The sequence below is a fragment of the Mixophyes fleayi genome, chromosome 2 (assembly GCF_038048845.1).
Source record: "Mixophyes fleayi isolate aMixFle1 chromosome 2, aMixFle1.hap1, whole genome shotgun sequence".
In the NCBI taxonomy this organism is placed as follows: Eukaryota; Metazoa; Chordata; class Amphibia; order Anura; family Limnodynastidae; genus Mixophyes; species Mixophyes fleayi.
In genome coordinates, this window is record NC_134403.1 from 145,189,842 (window position 1) to 145,213,477 (window position 23,636).

Below are 23,636 nucleotides of genomic sequence, written 5' to 3' on the forward strand. Positions count from 1 at the left end.
TCTTCATCCAAGCAATTCCCATGGGAGCCAACCCTTAACGCTGATTATGGAAATAAATACAATGCTTGCAAAAATATATATGAAATAAAAAAATTGTCTACCAACGTGATAATAGTTTATTTTCAGGTTGCATACTGTGGAGGTAATTTATGGAGTGCAAAATGTCTGATGTGTGCCTAGATTTCCACCTTTGTCATATATATTTAATTGCTGTATTAAATTGTGCCTCTTTAGGAACATACTTGGTGGGGGGTTACCTTAAACCACCCCTTCAGCCCAGGGTTGAAGGAGAGGCTGGTCCTTCCCCTAGTACCAGCCGTTTTAATGCATATGACCAAATCTACAGAGTCATGGATCTACAGATCCATTCTTCTCCACATTGTAAGTGCCTGTCCCCCTCCCCTCCTCTGGCTGCATTCCACATGTGGGGCACAAACCACCTGCGTACCATCCCACATGTTCAATAAACAAGAGATGCACATAGAAGAGTATGCCCACCCCCCAATGCAGAGCGCCGGATTAAAGAAGATAAGTGTGGAATGAGGGGCGGCCCTTACTGAACGGAAGGGGGGGCTATTAATCTAATGGTGAAAGTGGTCGCTGATCATTTAACAGTGGGTGGGAGATCTTAATTTAATGGTGGGGACAATCTAACTTAATAATGAGGGCATGCTTGTGCCTATTTATTGAAAGTGGGTTTATGGGACAATATACTGTTGGGGTGCCAATTATTTAATGTTGGGGCAGTTGTTGGGGCAGTTGGTGGGGGGTTATTAATTAAATGTGAATATTAATTATTTGGGTCTGTATGGGAGCAGTAGGTGTATTTATTAAATGTGAACACTACTAATTTAATGTCAGAGAATGTTGGAGGGGGTAGTAGGCCTATTTATTAATTCTGAATGCTATAAATTTAATGTCAGTGCTGACTGCTGATAGGGAGGCCTGATTATTAAATGTGGGTGCTATTGATATAATGTCAGTGCTGGTTCGGGGTCTAGAGTGTTCACTTATTGCTCGGCTGCCCAAATTCATGTACCTACATTCCAGAATCCAGACAAACCGTAACTGAACTTTAGACAACAGTAGCCCCCGATGGTGAAAGCTACAAGAAAAGGTAGGAGAAAGCAGGACAGTTTCCTTCTGTCCTGATTCTGATGCGGCAATTCCAAATTTGGGTGACTGTCCCACTTAGTTTGGTCTTACTGCATGGACAGTTGGGAGGTATTTCCCACTTCACACTCTGTTCATGAAGGGGAACTGCATGCACCTAACAGTAGCAGCAATGCCCATGTGTTTGAAGAGAATGAGATAGTTGGAGAGCAGCCTTTTTGTTTTTGCTAAGTGCATCTATTTTGACTGTTAAATGTAGCAGTCTGAAGCAGAGTGACATGAAAACTAAACCTTCTATGTTTTTTAATGGCACTATGGAAAATTGTTTTTTATCTCACAATGTACAGTAGGGATTTTGTGGGCCAATAGCAAAACTTATTCTGTCATGTAAAACAGTGATACTTGTGCATAATTAAAACATGCATAAATGTCCAAGAGTTACAATAGGAATGCAATACAGTAAGAAAGAAAAAACTGTAAAACTGTAGTTGAAATGGAATTATAATTCAAATTAGATCATCCATATTGGTTGTTTTTTGCCTGTATATTTTCCATTCACATTTTTGACTCACATTAAATAATTATTGAATAAAAATTGCTTTTTATTACCTCAGAAGAATGGGAAAACACAGTTTCAGATCAATTTTTCATAGTAGTTCTTATAGTAGCAAAACTTTAAAACAGTTGTTTTTTCTGTTTATTGTTGGTGCCGAAATAAAAATATTGTATGTTTTATGTTATAGGATTCTTCCCCTATAGAATCCTTTTCAAACCCCTTACCACCACTTACAAGGCTCTCTCCCAGTCTACTGCCCCTTACATCTCTAACCTCCTCTCCATTCACACTCCTGCCCGCTCCCTGCGCTCAGCCAATGATCGCCGACTCTCCTCCACTCTGATCACCTCTTCCCACTCTAGAATCCAAGACTTTTCCCGCGCTGCCCCCCTTCACTGGAACAACCTCCCTCGCTCCATCCGTCTCTCACCCAACCTGTGCTCCTTCAAACGGGCACTTAAAACTCACCTGTTCCTTAAGGCCTACCAACCATCCACTTAACCTCTCATCTCTTCTGTTTCTCCCCTGGCCCCATTTTTTTCTCTCCCCTTTGCTTCACTGGCTCCCTTCTGTGCCTGATTTTGTTCACCCACCCTTAGGATGTAAGCTCGTATGAGCAGGGCCCTCTTTCCTCCAGTCTCCATACCTTTTCTTCCGCTCCGTCTCTACTGTATTTGCCTGCCCGGAGTTTCTGAAGTATTGGTATTTTATGTTTAATGTTCTGTACTGTTTTACCCTGTATGGTCTACTGTTTGCACTGTGTACGGCGCTGCGGAAACCATGTGGCGCCTTACAAATAAACGATAATAATAATATGTTAGAGATCAGCAAAATATGCTTGAATCATACATTTGGTATATGTTATAAAAATGTTGTCTTTTTGAATGTACTTCTTTCTTTGCACTCCATATTACATAACGTAATATTGCCACTTATGTTAATGAGTTATATAAGTGATTGTTTGGTTTTTTTCATTTTATTGAATAACCACAAAAATATTTTTTAAAAACATTAATGGATTTTCTTCCTAGTCCTGATCAATCCTAATTTACTTGTTTATATCAAAGACCTTCATACTAAGGTATTTTTAATCATTGCTACGACTATTCACTAATTTGAACCTGTTGTGCAGTCATGGTACATTTCAATGGGACTAAAGAAATTGGGCCAGGAGTCTATTTATGACTGTTGCCGTATTGCAAGAGTCATTCATATATTTTATTCCATGCATTCATTTGGAGCTTTGAAATATGCATTGTTTGCCCTTTTACAATGAAACATAAACATTTTGCAGGCAGCATTTTAATTAGGCCAAAGACCTTTCTACTGAGATGTGTCTATATTTTCAACTATGGAAAAGGAGAGAAAGAACACCAAAAGTCGTATTGCAGAAAATAATGGAAGCTTATTAGACATATTCACTGCTCGACAATTAGGCTGACAAGGAGAGGGAAAGGGAGGCCTACCCCCCAAAATTACTGTAATTATTATTTGGAGATTAAACTGGGCATACCCACTACCTGATAGGCCATTAACTTTGTCTCTGTAGGAAACCACAGACTATCCAATATAAAAACAGGATATCAGGACCATTTGACTTCACCTCCCCAATACCTAAATTTGCGACAAGATTATCGAGAGCGCTCGTAAGATTTACGACCGCTGGTATCTTGATGCCCATAAGCTTCAACTCATATTTCGGAATTACTCTGCTTTATAATGGTGACTCTGCAGCGGCGGTGGCACTCTGTCTCATATCTGGTGGCATTGTCTGAAATGAATCTCCTTCTGGAGGTAGATACACTGCTTGATCGCTTCCATCACCGACGAAAACATGCCCGACTCCCTATTTTATTCTTTATGGCCCCACATGGTCCCAGAGGTTTCTAAACATACTCAAAAGGTGATTACTCATATTCTCAGTGCTACAAAATGTCAAATTTCCCTATTTTGGAAGAATCCGGAGCCACCTCCCAGTCTCTCCATAATTAATCAAACCTGACAGGTATTTAAAATATATCTAGCATTCTTCATCATACTTCTAATAAATTTGCCTGCGCTTGGAACCCTTGGACAGAGTAATTCAGGATCAGCCCTCCTTTACAGGATCCATAATATTAGACAGTGACTTCCCCCCTCCCTCTCTTTCTTATACTGTACTGCACATGAGTTAAATACTGGCTGTTTTTTCATGTAGCACACAAATACTTGATAGCTTTATTTTTACACTGAAATTTAATGGTTGATCTAGGACATGCCCTACCCCAACTGTAAATTTGCCCTCACATTTTACATTTATCTCCCCCTCCAAAGCAACATGGTTTTGCCCATGTGCAAAGTTGCTCCATTTTTACGCGTTACCCTCCTTAATGACTCAGGCCCATTGTGATTTTGGACTGCAGTAACATGTACAGCCTTTATTTGTGGTGATGGCTCTATTGCATGCTGTCCATAAATGCAATGTACACCATAAGTAAAGCATTTAATTTTGTTTCTTTATTTTATTCCTGAATTTGCAATGAAATATGTCTCAGAATTAGAGCTCTGCATATTATATGCATACACTAACATGCAGTTCTAAATACATTTCAATTGGATGTCACAGACTATCAAATGACTAAGATGTACATCCCACCCATAGGAAACGGGATACATAGTAGACAGCAGAATGGAAATAATTACTCTACGTGCTCTCAATACTGGGGAATGAATGCTGATTGGGCAGAAGCATTTGCAGAAGACTAACGCCAACAGCTGCTATCATAATTAGGAACAGATTTTATTCATTGACATGTTCTGGATTTGTTTAAAGTAAAACAAATACACAGATGTGTTTCATTATTATGCTGAAATTATGTTCCATGTAGCAGAAATAAATTGATGCTTCCCTACATATTAGCTTCAGAGTAGTTTCCATACTAAGTTGAGAATGACCTATCTAGTGAAATGAAATAGCATATCCAAAGCATATACATTTATAATAATATAATGTTCATCTAAATAGCGGCACTAGTTCTGGTGCTCACGTTACTTTATTAAATTCACCCCTTAATTGTATGGTATTATATTGTCTGCTAATGTGCATATTGTAACTTCTTTAAGGATTGTAATTGTATTTTATGCTACAGAACATTTTATGAATACACTACACTGTACAGATGGGGATCTGTACCATGGCTGAAAGATTGTATTTTCATAAGACAGACATTTTTGTTGTTAATATAAGGAATTATTAACACGAATAATGTTTCATTTTTTTAAGCTACTTGTTTTTTCTGATAATACTAGTTAGTACCCTCTCCATCACCACCTGGGTACATGTATCGTAAGGGTCTCTCTCCACCATTTAATTCATTATTTTTGAACTAGAGACCCTCTAATTCTTCAGTCTGGAATGCTGCTGAGCACTTTCACAGCGGTCCTTCCCCGGCGCACTGTAGTCTCCTTACTGAGGAGCTCTCGTGAGTCTCACTCTCACGAGATCTCCTCAGTAAAGAGCATACAGCGCACCGGGGGAGGACTGCAATGCCAAGAGAAGGAGGTAAGTGCCTTGGGGGCGGCTCGGCTCACCGGGGGAGGGGGCTCGGATCACGGGGGGGGGGCCCTCACTGGGGAATGGAGGCCCCCTTAGCCCAAGGGCCTCCTTTCCCTTAATCCGGCCCTGAACACCACCATATAAAATCAGCACAGGCCCCACTCCGTCAGCTCATTAAATATCTCAGTGTTACGTATAGTATCATTTTAGACTTCAGACCTACCTCAGTCCACCCAACACCCTTGCTTGGAGGCATGCATTGAGACATGACTCTCAACCCTACTGTCAGTCCTTTGTTTCCTACCCCACACTATTATATTTTATCGTGAAAACTGGCAGCAGAAATGGGTGTAGTGCTGCTTATTTGCATTAAATTGTATGCTATATATATAACAATATAACAAATTGCATACTTTCTGGATGTTGGTTACTCTACTTTGCATAAGTGCTTTTGAAATCATAGGAATAAAACAACTACTGCAATACACTAAACAGAAAAAGTAAGATTGTACACTGTAGTTTTCAAGATGTGAACTATGAGGCATTATGCTTTATTTAAGAACCAATCATGCTGCCTTTTACCCAAGTAGAGAGCTATAAGTACCACTATAATAGAAGTGTAATTTCACTATAGAATACATTACATATACATGGCTCTGCCTAGCCATTCTGTGTCTGACGTAACAACTGAAATGGCGCTCTTCTTGTCCTTATACAAAGTACCACAACGTAACACATTACCATAGTAGGTTTACACCTGAATAAATGGAGCTGGTGCACTACCACAAGTCAGTGACAGTGTCAATTTGCTGGGTAAAATAGGATTATTCTAACCTCTCATTAACGCTTAGCGTGAAATTCAATTAGCCGCGAAGTGTCTCCATAACGTCCGTGAGACACTTCGCGGAGGAGTGATATCTGACATAAGTCTGTGACATCCGCTCATTTTTCCTGGCACACCATCGAGGTGCGAGGGAAGATAAGCAGAGATTTCTACCATTTAATAGTGAATCAAGATCATCCACACACAAATGTGAAAACATTGCAGTTAAGTGTACATTTTATAGCATCTGTCCAGATTATTATAGAAATGCAGATTTGAAAGAAAATGGAACAAACATGTTATTATAAAGATAAGCACCTTATTTCATACCCAATTAAATGTGGTCAGTAAAAGAACCTGACAACTTCAGGAAAGATGTATCTGTATGTGTATAATTTTAAAAAGGTTAATCTTTCCCATTTCAAGCAAAACTCAGTGTCATGAAATAGCTCATGAATTTAAATAGGAATCTACTTATTATCCAAAGACATTTTCAAGCAGAGGAGGTAGACGGTCTAATTTGCTAGCTCTATTTTTATGTAGTTCAATCATATTTTTGCTCCCAGCATCCATTGCTGATGTGTGTGCGTAATGATACATGACAAATGAGGAAGGGCAGGTTACAGTAAAGACTATTTAGGACGACCATTGGCTAAAGTTCAAGTTCAACAACATGCAATGAGGCCTTATTATCTTCTATGAAGTAAAGTATGGATACAACAAACACGTGAATACTGCAGCATTAGCCTGTTTACTGATGTAGAGCAAGAACCCCCTGGGACTCTAACACGGAATCAATAAATGGTAAGGATAATGCCCGTGACACATAATCAAAGTGGAAAATAAGACATGATCCATGACAATATGACTAAAAGACTAGAGCTGTGTTTTCCGTTTCATCACAGTAATAAGACTCTATACTTCATGTCAGAAAAGTATGTCAGTGTAAGGTGGATTCAGAAAATAATCTAATTATGTTGGTTATAGTCTCAAACCATAAAATCCAGAATGTAATTGGTACATTGCCTATACACTGATAGAATGCGCTGCCATGTTATGCCATACACAAATATCACATATTGTACAAATATCACATTGCAGTAAGGAGGTTTGCACTAAGGAGGTGTTAATTGATGAAGCCTCTAGTATGATAAGAAATATTTAGAAAATGTTCATAATTTAAATAACATTAATTCATAAATAGAAAATGTGCATATATTGTTATCACATATTCCAGAACACAACCAAAATGTGCTCTTCTCCTCTCATCTTGGGCCTGATTCATTAAGGATCTTAACTTAAGAAACGTCTTATTTAAGTCTTCTGGACTGTCAAAATGAGTTTACAATTTAAGAGATGTAGGGAACAGTTAATATATAAGATAACATAAGACAATTGTAGTAATGGTGAGGAAAGTCTGGGTGGCTTCATTAAGGCAGCGGCATTATCAGCCATCATTATTAAAGCAGCCATTGGTGACCGCCATTTTTGTAATGAGGAGCGAGAATACAAGGTGGATACATGAAACATGAACTAGTCATTACAGAAATTCTAAAGCACTCTTACGGTGATGATTCACCCTGGTTCAAAACAATGTAAAAGATAAGCAAATAACAAATATGTTTACAAAGTGTATAAGAATGAATCTGCTATTGGAAAATATTGTTAAAGTTGATGTTATCAGTACTTTTTATAACAAGGTGAACTGTTTTAAAACAAAATAAAAACCTATCCTAACCATATCTAACAACAATCAGAAAAAAAATTAGTCACACACTCGATCTGCTCAAATCACGCAAATTTCAAATGAGGGTCACACTCAGGGGCAGGCTGGGCTGGGGGACAGAGGGGCATCTGACCCCCAGACCGGACCAAAAGTGGGCTACCGTGGGCTGGGTCACTGGGCCACCTGTATTTTTGCTAAAATTTGCCAGCCCTTCCCTTATAACACCCCTTTCATGTGCCTGGAAGTTAAATCTGTTGGCAGATATTTCTATCACTTAAAGACTAAAGGTTTTTTCCCTCTTACCTCATTTGCATGTGATGTACACTAGTTTTTAAAAAACACTAAATTGCAGGTTTTAAGCCAAATCGCATGCTAAAACTGTACGGGAATGATACATCCTTTTTCCATGTGTGCTTCTTGTAAAAATAAATACATTATTTAAAATTCAGGCATTGTGTCCCCTCTCTCCCAAAATTCACCAACCAACCCAGGATTAAACGGAGTAGGCAGGATATTACTATAACAGCACGATCCTAGGATCCTCCTGTCATGGTGAAAACCAGTCCCCGGGTAGTTGATACAGGGATAGTGCCCCTTTGGGAAGGAAGGGGGATAATCATCACACAAAAGTTTATCAGACCAACACTGAAAAGTGCTTTTTCAGACCTCCCTGGGCTGTGGAAGCTAAGGCAATAAAGAAGATTGGAACCCTTGGATTTGGACTATGGCAGATCAAGACAATAGAGAAAGGTTGCTTTTTAAACATAGAAACATATAATTTTACGGTAGATAAGAACCACTTGGCCATTCTAGTCTGTCCATTTTTTAACCTCAAACCTTATTTGATATTTTAGACTTTGTAAGGATATCCTTAAGTCTATCCCAAGCATATTTAAATTGCTCTACTGTATTAGCCATTGGATTACTCTGGATAAAGAACAAATAAAGAAGATTTTATTTTTTAATAAAATGGTTAATAATGGTTTGGCGGAATGTTGTATTCACTTAACCTTTATTTTACTATTGTGTCTATGTTTTTATTTACTAATCTTTACAATTTTGCTACAATGGGCAAGTGAATCAGGTCAATTATACTGTGGCATAAGTATCACTCAAGAGGTCTTCTCCATTGCTCATGGCCGTCTGGCAGGGCACATGTAGTTTGATCAATCACAGAATCAGGTCTGAAGTATTTGACTTTTTTCTTGTAGTTTGGCTTATTGTTTTTCAAGCCGCTACTTGATTGATATATTTGATATTTTGTAATTGTCTAAGGTCTCAAAACTTACATTGCATTTTGACATTAAGCAGTGTTAATTTAAGTGCTTTGATGTGCTGTTTTGCTTTGATACATTGGCTTGGTTTGCAAATCACGTGAAAAAATGGCTATTTACAAAAACCCTGACTGGGTTAGATGTACTTTCAGCTGCATTCAAAAGGTCCTCTGTGTTTATAAAAGGTCTAATAATGTGCACTGTTTAATGGGTTTATGATCAGTGACTATAAGTTCATATAATGTGTTAAGTGGAACGCATGTAGACCTGATAGTTCAATCAAGCTACCCTATGAGAAGTGTGTTATCTCATGCTAGATCCACCTATCCTGACAAATTCTCCTAGATGAAACACGTAGAGGGATTAGGCAAGGATCACTGTGCCCTACCCCACAATATTTGTGCAGTAGGGCTTGCCTTTGAAAGATGTGTATTTCTATTTAGTGTAGACATGCCCAGAAGGGGAAGACCTTGATGTCAGTTGGTCAGCTTAACATACATCAATTGGCCACAACATTAAAGATAAATAAGATTGATTAACTCATTACAATGAAACCTGTCCAGGGGTGCGATATATTAGGTAGCAAGTTAACAGTCTGTTCTTGAAGTTGATGTGTTGGATGCAGGGAAAAATGGGCAAATTTAAAGATCTGAGCGACTCTGACAAAAGCCAAATTGTGATGGCTAGGCGACTGAGTCAGAGTATCTCCAAAACAGCAGGTGGAGTGTTCCCGGTATGCAGTGGTTAGTATCTACCAAAAGTGGTCCATGAAGGACAAGTAATAACCCGGGGCTCATTGATGTGCGTGGCGAGCAAAGGCTAGCCCATCTGGTTCAATCCCACAGAAGAGCTACTGTTAAGATAATGTTGGCTATGTTAGAAAGGTGTCAGAAGACACAGTGCATCACAGCTTGCAGTGTAGCTGCAGACTGGTCAGAGTGCCATGCTGACCCCTGTCGAGCACCAAAAGTGCCTACAGTGGGCACATGAGCACCAGAAGTGGACCATGTGGACGGCCGGGTGCGTGTGAGCATTTCTCTTGCTTCTAATGCATCAACTTCAAGAAATGTCTGTTCACTTGCCTGCTCATAAAGCCCACCCTTTGACAGGTGCCACTGTAATGAGACAACCAATGTTATTAACTTCACACTTCACTTGACTGTGGTTTTAATGTTCTGGCTGATCGGTAATTTTGGTAATAAATCCTTATCTGTGCTGTGTATGTATATATATATATATATATATATATATATATATATATATATATATATATATATCAAAAAAATCTTTAAGCCCAGAGCGCTTAATTAAGTAGTGTGATAAAATAAAGATAATACTTATATGTAATAGGCAGCTCCCCGGTCATTCAACACCTGTCTGCAAGTGTCAGACCTAGTAAATGGAACACAAAAAGACAGGGGGCGCCAACATAGTGCATTACAAGAATTAAGAATGCAAATACAACTCCAAAGGTAGGTTTTACCCGTACCAGATGGTGGTAAACTGATAGCCAAATAGAATATAGTTCTTGCTAGAGACACTGGAAATCTGTACCAAGCCTGGATGTGCATGAATACTAAGAATAGGTGTAAAAGGGTAATAGAGCTGGCATGTCAGACAAAACATGGGAACCCCATTCATCCTGCGTGACAGTCATGCATTTGTTTTCATGAGTGTGTTTACACATATTGGGGCATATTCGATTAGCCATGGAGTGCCTCCAAGTCGGTAGGCACTCTGCGGCGATGTAACAATGCGGATTTCTCTTTACCCCCATAGTGGAGTAAGGAGAAATTTATGATGTTGAGGTACCATAGTATATCTATATCATCCAATTTGTACACAGTATAATAGTGCAGTGAGGTGTCATATACACAAGAGAGAATATTGTCTTTCAATTATTAGTATAAGGTCACATGTTGCATATAAAATGTAATTTACGAACAAACAGAAAGTACCAATTAAATTAAATTCAAACATCTGTTGTGTTCCCCTTTAAGAATCAAAAGGGAAATATTTTTTCCTGTAGTAAGCCAATGTCAATTATGTCAATTAAGTCAGATAAGTAATGCGAATAGACAAAAGCAACTTCATCTAATATAGCCAGGATGCTAATGAATTAAGTATCATCAGCTGAAAGAGTCAATACGCATTCAACTAATCAGAGGCAGCCAGATAATGCTGCTGATAGTCATTATCCACATTGTGTTTTATTGCACATTGAAAATAAGGAGGCCTTGCTCAGTATCTTCTGACAGGCTGGTTGGGAATCCAATAGGAACAGGTTCAGATAACAGGAGATGAATAAACAAGATACACAAGCAAAGACTTATTCAGGAAGTCCTATTATAGGCCCAAATTGGATTAATCTGAGGTAATACTTGCCATTTTGGTTAAGGGCAAGAGCAATTTGCAAAGTAGATGGCTTGTGGTGGAAATGCCAGATAATATTCTTAACACTTAGGGGGAAATGAACCAAAGTACGGATTTGCAAGTTTTTTGGCAATTTTATGTGAGCTTTGGAAAATGTGAGATTTTCTAAAAGCCAAATTGCTCAGAAAGTAGCATGTTTTCAAACCACACATTTTGATATCACTATCCCGATTTTTTTCAATGACGTGTACAAACCATGCACTTTAAGAATGTGCGGTTTGTAAACCACCAGATAAATAGCAGTTTCTCTGGTAAATGAAAAGGAGGAAATTAAAGAAAAACCCACACTTTCTGTAACAGTACATGGTTAGTTTATTTATGAAACTAACAGGGGCCCCCTATATTCTTTAATTATATAAGTAATAGGGCTATATTATTTAATAATATAAGTAACAGCAGCCATATTATTTAAATATAAAACTAACGGGGGCAATATTATTATCTTATTTACCTAGGGGCCATATTATTCATTTCTTTTACATCATTATGCTCTGGTAGGAGTGAAATTGCCTCTTATCCTTTGAGGACTTTATATATTTTTTGTGCATGAGATGTTGCTTTCTTTTATATATTATACAATAAAGTAGCGGAAGAAATGAAAGATGCTATAGTGGATAAACAGAGGAGGCAAGTGGCCAGCTCACCTCACTCATCGCTGTTGTGTCTGTGGGGGAGAAGTAAAACTTGGCTGCAGGAGATTGACAGTAGGCTCTCTAGGAACATCTTATCCCCTGATGTAAAAATCAAAGCTCTGTCTCACCATCCGGGACTGTGTCTGTGAAGGAGAACTTATACTAGGCTGTGGCAGATTAAAGCTGAGCTCTCTAAGAAGGCCTCATCCCCTGATGTAAAGAGTAAAGTTGTGCCACTCCGTCTGCCAAACACAATAGTGGATGTTGTAGTAACAAAACTTCCAGACAATGTAAAATCGACATCCTGCAGAAGATAACCAAAACCTGACGCGTTTCATCACAGCTGTGGCTTTGATATACAGATACATTCACCTTGTATTCTGTGTGGTTATAACTTTCCTTAATTGCAGGGGCTGTCAATCACAGCTCCCTGTCAATAGAGAGAACTCTGCTGCAGTGTTAATCAATGTTAATCACAGAGATCTTACTGTTTGTCAAAAGGTGAGAATTAATACAAACATTGCAATAACATGACATATACCTGCATATAATTGGGAGCCCAAAAAATTGAATTAAACAAAATTACAGAACAGTATAAATCTAGGGCTGTTTGTTGGCGAACAAAATAATTTATTTCATTTTCTATGTTTTTTTTTAATACATGTTTATTACTTTTAATGTTTTCCTTTTCTTTGTTTAAGTTTCAATTTTAGAGGCCCATTATAGTGAGGGGAAGGTCTAATGGATCTGTACACTAATACTACTGAATCAGGTGTTATCTGCATTTTATAGTAGCTTGCATGCAGAGCAGTAACTTCATTATTAATTTTAAAAATTGCAGTGCCTGGGGCGAGAAACAAAAATACAGCTCCCACTAGCACTCGGTTTTAACCAAATGAACCTAAAATATTCATAAACTGTGCCCCACTGCAGTGTTGTGCCCTGGGCAGTCACTTCAATCGCACAGCCCTAGTTACGGCCCTGCTTCCATGTGATCTGCTGTAAGATCAAGTTTACACTTGGTCTGTTGGTATTAGCAGAGTTACAATCTGGATCATGCCTGGACTATCAAAGGAATCACTAACCTAAGAGAATCCCAGACTTATTGAGCGCTGTGTTCAGCAAACGGGAACACAGGAACCGAATCAATCACCTGCTCACTGATAGCAAATGTCCATTTATGGTGGCATGAGCAGGAGTCCAAATCCAGCATTAATGCCTGTCATAATCTTTTTTAAAATTATTTCTATGGAAGAGCCCTTCAGAAAGCATTCAATGATAAAATTACATTATACAGAATTCTTTATTCCCAGCTCTGCAATGGATAAACAAGTCAATTAGTGACTCTTAATCATGATGAGTCATAAGGTGATGACACCATACAACAATATGTAGTATAAGCATGAACAAATGTGAAGGCACAGGTCATTTTTTGTAGCCATGTACCTATCTGTAAGCTGTATGCAAACTCCCATTCTGTTTTTTTCTGTCTGTCCACTCAAATACTTTGAGTATGATAGGTATGTTAACCAAAATAAAAACGTAGTCACTTATGGACCACCGTCTTGATTAATTGCAACTTTTCCATTTGTTTCCTGCTAAAATAATGCACGTTAGAGGCTCATTTATTTCTTAATTAAGTCATGTAAACATAGTTGCCAATATTTTAAAATAGTTTCCAGGGACGCCTAACTGCTGAGCCGTCACTTCTCAGCACATCAAGCAAGATATGGTCTCGGTGGACCTTGAAGCACTACAATTTTCATTATATTATGTTTACTGAATTTAATTACAACATGTTTTTTTTTTTATTTCACATACAATATAGTATTATGTTTAATAACTATCAATTTATGAAGCTCCGAAAATAATAATAATAATAATTTCAAATGAGAGGCAGATATTTTGTTTTTACTGTGCATATGGCCATTATTGAAAGACCGGGACTAGACATGCTCGAAATTTTCAAATCAGTTAAAATTTTTATCAGATTTCACTGGTTTGATGGGCACAAACATCTTCACGGTATACTCGCCAAATCATCCCCATTTTAAGTGTGCCTCGAAATATATACTGTATGGGGTACGTTCGCTGTTTCACATTTGAAGATCGCTGTTCCAATTCATAATAAGAGGTTTGCAGTTAGTATTCCAGTTTTGACATTAGCACTTGATGTTTGCCATTTGCGTGAAAATTTCTGTTTTTCCATTTTCTATTTTTAAACACTATTTTAAAAATATTTTTTAAATAACCAAAAAGTATTTAAACATTTTATTAATTCAAACTGCGAAACACTACAAATGTTTTAAATTCCAAGCTTGTGTTCGAGGTTCAGCATTAAAAAAATTATTATGTTTCAATTTTTGTGCAAATTGGCTCAAACATTCGAACTTTGTTAAATCTGTTTGATTTCCTCGAATTTAGCAAATTTTTTTATTCGTCACAAATTTAAGAAAGTCCAGGGTATTTTTGAATTTTTGCACCTATTTGTTGGATCTGGTTTGAGAAACAATACATGACTAATTGAAGCATATCTAACATAGACATTTCCAGGGACAGATATTTCCAGAGGCAAACCTCTAAATAATGGGAATGTCCCTCAAAATAGGGACATTTGGAAACTATGTAACAGTAAAATACCTCAAACTATATAAAATGTGCCATTATAGTTGAAAAGGTGACCACTGAATGAAATATCCAGCACCAAATCTCCCCATCAGAGGACAAAAAGAATTTGGGAATCCAGGTAGAAGGTGTCAATTGCATCACAATATGGATTGCCCATGTGGAAATTTGCACCCTTTATATAACTTTGCTCCTATGTCTAAATGCATCACTTTATGAATGCCCAGTAAACTAGGAACACCTCTAAAATTGGTTATTATACCTCATGAAGTTCACTAGAATATCTAATCACAAATCTGTTTTTGCATTTCGCCAGAGAATCAGTAGCATTGTTGCAGTCACCCTACATTCAGCATGGTACACTTTCATCCTAAATACATTCATGGCCAAAAGGTTTGAGAATGACACAAGTATTGGTTTTCACAAAGTTTGCTGCTTCAATGTTTGTAGACCTGTTTTTCAGATGTTGCTATGGTATACTGAAGCAAAATTACAAGCATTTCACAAGTGTCAAAGGCTTCTATTGACAACTACATTACGTTTATGAAAAGAGTCAAAATTTGCAGTGTTAACCCTCCTTTTTTAAGACCTCTGCAATTCGCCCTGGCATGCTGTCAATCACACCTGCCTGCTGCCATTCCTGAGCAAGCTCAGCATTTGTGGTGCCCGATTTGGCAGCTGAATCAACTTTAGGAGACGGTCCTGGCGCTTGCTGGATGTTCTTGCGTGCCCTAAAGCCTTCTTCACAACTATTGAACCTCTCTCCTTGAAGTTCTTGATTATTCGATATATGGTTGATTTAGGTGCAATTTTACTAGCAGCAATATCCTTGCCTGTGAAGCCCTTTTTGTGCAATGCAATGATGACTGCACGTGTTTCCTTGCAGGTAACCATGGTTAACAGAGGAAGAACAATGATTTCAAGCACCACCCTTTTTTTAAAGCTTCCAGTCTGTTATTCTAACTCAATCAGTATGACAGAGTGATCTCCAGCCTTGTCCTCATCAACACTCTGACCTATGTTAAGAATCACTGACTTGATGTTAGCTGGTCCTTTTGTGGCAGGGCTGAAATGCAGTGTAAATGTTTTTGGGATAAAGTTCATTGTCATAGCAAAGAGGGACTTTAAATTAATTGCAATTTATCTGATCACTCTTCATGACATTCTGGAGTATATGCAAATTGCCATTATAAAAACTGAGGCAGCAGCCTTTGTGAAAAATAATATTTGTGTCATTCTCAAAACTTTTGGCCATGACTGTATTGCATAAGGAACACAGTTTTGCTCCCCGCAAAGGGTATCATCTTGACAGATGGGTGACTGTGTAAAAACAGGTAAAATGATGCAAAACTAGGCACTTGCTGTCATAAAAGAAGAAGAAATAGCATAAGCACTGTCTCTCCAAAATATTCTGCATTTGTAAGTTACCATAGCATATTACATGCAACAGAATGGAATAGCTGCAAAATAGTAGTGAATGTTTAATTACAACTATTTGCAATTGTTATTGTATATCTATTACTGTAATAAGTATGTTCAAGATGGAAATCAATTTTAACATTTACCAGCTCAGTATACGTTCAGTTATTGAATGCTTTTCCATACTGAGTGGAACAATTGAAGACATATTGAATATATATTGACATAGCAGCCAGCACAATAGTTGGTGCACCTTTTGCTACCTATAAACTGAATGAACAACTTCCTCTCACACGTTGAGGACCCTCCTTACTGCTAGCGATTATTGCTGGTTCACCTGTGGAAACATGCACTTAGCCGCCCTTGTAAATCTGACGTCTGCTAACATCAGCAGCTGTGGTCCCTGATGTGCAAAGAAGAACAAGAGAGCCTGCACTATGTAGACTGAAGCGGTAGTAGGTGTGGGGAGGGCGGTAGAGGCACAGAATACTACACTTGGCTTTTGTCTCCTGTAGCAGTTTGGGGAAGCACCCTTGGCAGGCCTGGAACTACGTTGTGATGGCTCTGGACCTGCAGTGGATGCATTACTTGTCTGGAAGTGACTTACTGGTCCACTCTGAATTTTAAAATGTATTTTAACTAATGTTATAACTCACATTGATCAGTTCAAGTCTAAAATGAGTCAATGTGTTAATGAAACTACCTGTCAGACTGGACTAAATGGAAGAGTGGACAATCTGTAATGTAATTTACAATACTGGGTCACATGAAAATGTAATGCATTATACAAAATACACTTTGGATGCATTTTCTCCAGACAGGCTGGTGCCGGTTTTAATTTGAAAGTTATCAGTTTTCATAGAAAGGTAACCAAGAGTGACAGGGAATAAGATCTCCAATGTTATTTTTTCCTTTAAGCTAAATTGTTTCTCTGTGGTGCTTCAGAGCTGGGGTTGCAATACCTTCAGTTAGTCATTTTCATGTCAAGCAAATAAAACAAGTGTTATTTAAATATCACATTTTCCAACTGAGTTAATTAAATATGTAATGAATTAGGGTTCTGATAACACCTTATAGAAATGAATGGAAGTGCAACACCTTCAGAGCAATGTTATATTCAGGTAGATTAACTGATGAAACAAATAAACATCCATAGAGAAAATTAACATTTACATATAAATTAAAAAAGAAAGAACATGAATTTTGAAGAAACAAATACTGGAAAACCGTCAATTAAGTTGGTTATGTATTGAGTGGCTGAAGTTGGGCGATATATGGTGGTTTGCCATATCAATCATGACTATATAAAGGCATAAGGTATATTATAATAATATCTGTAATAGATTACAGAAGGAGGTGTTACCCCTTGTAATGCACATGTTTTCCTAATGAACACTGAACATCAGAACTGACCAATTATAAGTGATGATGTCAGAACTGTTTATATACAGCTATTATTTACAGGCGTTTAAATACAGTGCCGGATTAAGGGAATGGAGGCCCATGGGCTAAGGGGGCCTCCATTTCCCCATGAGGGCCCCCCCCCCCTGTGATCCTAGCTGCCCACCCCAGCACTTACCTCCTTCTCCGGCGAGCCGTACGCTCTTTACTGAGGAGATCTCGTGAGAGTGAGACTCACAAGATCTCCTCAGTAAGGAGACTACAGCTCGCCGGGGAAGGACCGCAGTGAAAGTGCTCTGTAGCATTGATCGCGCCGGGGGCGCCCCCGACCGATCAATACTGCTGCTGAGCACTTTCAAGGGCCCCCTGGATGCCATAGGCCCCTGGGCTGTAGCCCAGTTAGCCCTATGGTTAATCCGGCCCTGTTTATATATATATATATATATATATATATATATATATATATATATATATATATATATATATAATATTATAATTTGTATTATAAATCAGGCATAGTTTCAGAATGCATATTTAATATATAGATATAAACATCAGTTATCTTTGTGTTTAATAAACATTAAACACAAAGTTAACAGGGGCAATTTACTGTAAACTCCTAACCCTAATCTGCTTCACTGATTTATCACTTTGAATTTAAACTAAGATCAATACTTAATGCTTAATAACCAGGTTTACAGGTTAAATAGACATTGATATATAATAAAAAAAAGTGAAATAATAATTAAGGTAATAATTGCTTTAACACCAGTAATCCAAATAATCTCCAAAAAATATAAATTCACTCCCTTTTTGTCAAGAAGGGTGGTAGTCATCCTATAAAACACTTCTTGCTTTCCAAGGTGAAAAAAAAAACCTGTGAAATAAGCAGGCACCCAGTGGATACTAGAATTCAGATATTCCATGAGTTGTGATTATGGGCCTGATTTAGAGTGGAAAGGAAGTGTACGCGTAAAGCTGGGTACACACCTATGCAATCTTACTTCAGATGCAAATTCTGTAACGATTTCACCAATGACTGAAAGTGTCGCTGTTCATCCAGATTCATGCGGACACACCTACACAATTTACCTTCAGATCTGTGCTCTTCATCTCTCACAACCATCTGCTGAAAAGATTGTGTCTTTGTACACACTCTACCTACACTGTTGGTCGTGAGTGCGTACACACTTTCACTTTTGCCTGACATCGTTCCATCGTTGACTGTGATATTTAGGAAGTTTAGAAAAACCCAATCAACATATATGACGTGCTTTGGTATGATAAAACATGGTCATGGAAGCGTACACACTCTTACAATATCTGACCAACTACAACACGCTCGATTAATCCTAATAAATGGCCGAACAACTACTAGAGTCTCAATAAGCATCTTTGAAACATTCCCAAACCTCTAATTACAAGTGGTGCACTAGTTCAGGTGTTCGCCATCATCTTCATCCAATAATTACACCTGACCACCCGCAAATAAAAAGGATATGTTAACTGGGAGATCTGGTGTGAGAGACATCTATTTTATCCGGCTATCTGTTTGCATGGAGAGACGCTCAGTCCTGAAGTTAGCTGTCCAGTGTGTGCCAAGGAAATCTTCATAAACCATCAGTTTCCTAATGTGCAACAATACACAGGTGACTGTGATTGGTCCTGGCAAGTACTGTATGTCATTCTATTTCCAACTATTGGCTTGTTTTAAGGAGTTATAATTACAGTTTGGACACTTCCGCCTGCATGTTTGAATTTCCAGACATGTGAATATCATACAATCATCACATAACGAGTGATTTAGTATGGGAGGAGGGCGACTTGACCACTCGAACCCTCCAGGTACTGTTTGAATTACTAACAATGTCCTGATAGGACTTTATATATATATGATTTTAATATTAGACTAGATAATTTGGTAATTATTGTTCTAACCATCTTGGACAACCCCATCATCATATATATTTGTGTACATATTTTATATGTGATATCAATGTTAAATACGTTTGTAGATAATTACAATAGTTATATACATAATATATTTTATTGATTTTATGTTAAATAAATGATTGTTTAATAATTATCAGGAATTTGAGTGTATTCTGCCATATCTGTTTCATTTTTAATTTTTATTTCACATAACCAAGATGACTGGCGCTCCTTATTGTGGTTTTTTATTATTATTATTGCACACTCTAGATGAGTTCCTTAGTGGCTATTTGCCAACCTGCACCCCTACCATCTAAGGACTCTAGAATTCTCGATATCACTCACAGTGCCGATTGCATACAAAATTCAAAAAGATTCCATCCCGTGGAACCGTTTTTATTGTTAGAATCGTGTGGTATGTAGTGAATGGAATGTCCAATCAGTTTCTGTCTTTATTACAAAACTCCTGTTCTTAACATTCTCTAAACAGTGGGCACCTGTGGTGATGTCAAAAGTTCTGTGGTGCTAGCTTTTAGAAAATTGTGAGTGGGAAAATGTCAGACAGTAGCTGCCACCACCAGCTTGTTGTTGGCTTACACACTTCTGTTGATGCAGCCACTCAGGTGTTTGGAGACAAGGAACCATAACTAGAGGTGGAAACTACTTCTATTCAAGTACGACATAATAAAACACTCAGATGTTGGTGAGGGAGGTTTCTAAAATAAACCTCCCTTTCAAAAAAAACATAATTTATCAATTTATCAATGAAGATATTTTATTAAAACACTTACTTTAATGTGGTCTTTCCGTAAATGGAATGAACTCACATAGCAACCAAGCTTTGAGCTTTGAGATTATCTTCTATTTTTTTTTTTTATATGTAACTGCATGAAAAGTAATAGATTGACATAACACAACTACATATTAATGGGATGTTGATTGATAGGAGATGCACCATATAAAGCCAGGGAATAAACTCTAAGCACTGTAATAATTACGGACAGAAATTCCCCAAAAATATTTGCAATATTGTTATTACCCTACAACTTCTAATGACAACAAATTGCATTATTTATCTGGAATTTAAGAGACATTCATTCAATTCATAAACAACTTGTGTGACAAAAATGTGACAATGAGCAATATAGTAAATGGAAATGCTGATTAACAAATAGGGACCTGAAGTAACATACAATAATTGTAATTAAAAAGCTCATAAAAAGACACGTAAGTTACACTTACCTCTCCTTCAGATAGGTCTACAGGTGTTTCTGTTTTGTCACTCAGTAACCTGTCTGAGTCCACTTTATTAGATAGTCCTCTATATAAGGGGAATAGCATGTTAAACTCAGTTGATAGTTTTAGTTTTGGTGACTCGTTTGGGGTCTGGTCTTGACCATCCATTGGACGTACATATGCTGTTGGCTTTTGCTGGACAGGATTCAGCTTGGAGCTGATGGATGAAGGAAAGTTCTGCATGGAATGAGAACTATTGCTATTTTTGTTGCAGGTTTTCTCTTTGATGGAAAGATCGAATTCTAGATTACAATTTAACTTTGACTGTGTCATCTGCATATTGAGAGGTTTCTCCAATGTACAAGTTAAAACACTAAGATGATGGTCGTTAGAGGAAGAAGTTGTGGATGATGTTGGGCTTAACGAATACTTTTTATTTTTCTCTGTAATATGTTTTTGGGGTTCACATTTAAAGTCACTAGTGGGGGAACCAATTATTCTTTGGTCAGTTTTTCCTACTATGTTTTGCCCCAAAGAGGTATTTCCAGCTTCATGCCAGTTCATTGTGGTTCTGCTGTTCAGCTTTAGAGATTTAGTTCCAGGTGTGATACCCGTCTGTACGGTGTGACAAATGGAGTAATGGCTTTCTATGGTGTTCTGATGGAAATGTTCTTCTGTTTTCCCAACAGCTGTGTTTACTGCTTCTGATTTTGGAATGCCAACTAGATGACTTTGGTTGGATCTCTCAGTCAACAGGTCCTTCATCTCATCATAGTTTCCAAGTGTACTTTGGATACGAGTTGAAAGCTCATCTCCTTTGCTAGTCTGAAAAGTAAAAAAAAAAAGGATATAAAACTAAGACCTTAAGTTTTTAAGAGAGATTTCATTGTATTCCTACAATTTCAGACTACCAGAGCAAGTCGTATTTTTATCAGACTGAATGTGCAGTGCAAAATGTCTTGCCTTTACCCCATTGCACAACTACTCCGCAAAATTGAAGTGCACCTAGATTTGCAAGGAGTAAGGAATAAGCGCACTGTGCAAAAATGTAAATGTCACGCAGAAATTTGCTTTTACACCAAAGTGCAACTGGAAGGCACTAACATTAAAAATATAGGATGATTCCTGATCTCAGCCGGTTTTCCTGGGGCTTCCTCTTACAGCACCTGCCAAAAACTGTGTGAGGTCGGATGCGGTATAAGCGAGTGGACCAATCAAAAGCTGCAATCTCTTGATTAGTCCTCCCGGTCACACCTCCCTCCACTGCAATTTAAGCAGCGACATGTAGCAGCCTTCCGGCGCTCCAGCTAGGGAAAGGCGCATGTTAGTAAAATCTTTTACATAGGTGGCGGTGCAGCTTTAATATCTTGACTCATCATTGTGGTACTTACTATGGACACCTGCCCTTAACTAATGCCCCCACAGGATAAAACCCTCCAGCATTTTACTACCCCCATTCCCTTGGCCACTGTTACTACATACTAATTCATTTATCACAGTAATGTAAAATGTGAAAAATGTAGTTAATTTAAATAAATATGTTCACTGACCATAACAACCACAGTACCAATTTACCAATTATGTGCATCTTGTGACACCACCATGAAAGCCTTCTTTGAATTCTGGATATTACGAAAAGTAGAGCTTCAGTCTGAATGCTCATTTGTCCACAGACATTTAAGTGGACTTATTACTGACCTATGTGGCCACCTTGAAAATATTATGTATTTTTTTTAAACAAACTTTTTACACATTTATCGAATCAAACGAAAAATATAAGTTATATGGGATAACATACATCTACAGGACATTATTCATACAATCAAACATATAAAAGCATTATTTAAAAAAAAAATCTCTTTTTTTGTCTAATATAGCTCAAATATTTGTGGCATATGAATATAAACTCACTGCTCTGTTTGTATATTGTGGGACAGAAGCACTGGGAAAGTGGCAAATGGCGGGTATACATGTTCCAAGCTGTCTGTCTTACAAGCTTTTAAATCCCAGGGAGATTGCTTTGTGTGGGAAGGAAATTCCCTAAGAGTGTGTTCAGTTTCAAGAAAAACTGGTAAGGGTCCCTTGGGTGTAAATGGAGAGAGAAGGGTTGGCTCATTTCAGGTGTTCTGTTCTGCCAGTCTGACAGCAGACTGGCTAATGTTTGCAGCTGTGAGAGGTGTTTTTACATTTTGGGGGTTACAATGTTTGCTCTTTCTCTTCAGCCTTGCATTGCCTTCAGTATATCACCATTTAACGTCACTCTATGTGGACAAGCAGTACAATAAACAAGACGAGCAGTTAGACAAAATGATTAGTCACATTGGCAAACAACAGAATTACAGCCTAACAATAAAAACGAAGTGTCTGAGTGACATAGGAAATAGAAAAAGGTATGTACATGTCTAAAGCAACAGTATAGTACCAGTTTATGGGGAAGTAAGGTGGAGAGGTCCAAGAGCTGGTGTCAGGGGGGTGAGGGATAGGGATTATGGTAGTATGGCAGATTCAGAAGGTTCCTGAGAGTGAGGCATCAGGATAAGCATACCACGGGTCACAAATTTTGTGAAAGGAGGAGACCATATTATTCTGGAGGCTGATAATGTATTCCATTTTGGAAATAAACCATATGTGGTTTATAACTTCTTAGTGGCAAGGGGGAGTTATGATTTTTCCAAATTCCAAGCTATTTGAAATTAGGCAGCGCAGGAGATGTGTAAAATTAGTTTGTCAAGGGACCTGTCAATGTAGGGGATGAGTGCACAGAGAATAAAATTGTAATGGACAAACAAAGGTTGAGTCCAGTAATATCTGGAATGAGATGTTACGTCTACCAACAATTACCATAAGCTTGCAGAACTATAGCAGAGGTCTTCACCTACAGCAGCCATCTTTCCCGTAGAGTTAGATATGCTCACAGGTACTCAGATGCCC

General features: G+C 38.0%; 1 protein-coding gene across 1 annotated transcript in view; it reads right to left on the reverse strand.

Annotated features, from left to right (window-relative positions):
• The window catches only part of AFF3 (ALF transcription elongation factor 3), a 317,828-nt gene that overhangs the window by 242,978 nt on the left and 51,214 nt on the right, over positions 1 to 23,636 (reverse strand). Inside the window, exon 3 of the mRNA XM_075200161.1 lies at positions 20,712 to 21,530. Coding sequence (XP_075056262.1) covers positions 20,712 to 21,470 — 759 coding nt within the window. The 5' untranslated portion in view covers positions 21,471 to 21,530. The remainder of the gene's footprint in view (positions 1 to 20,711; positions 21,531 to 23,636) is intronic.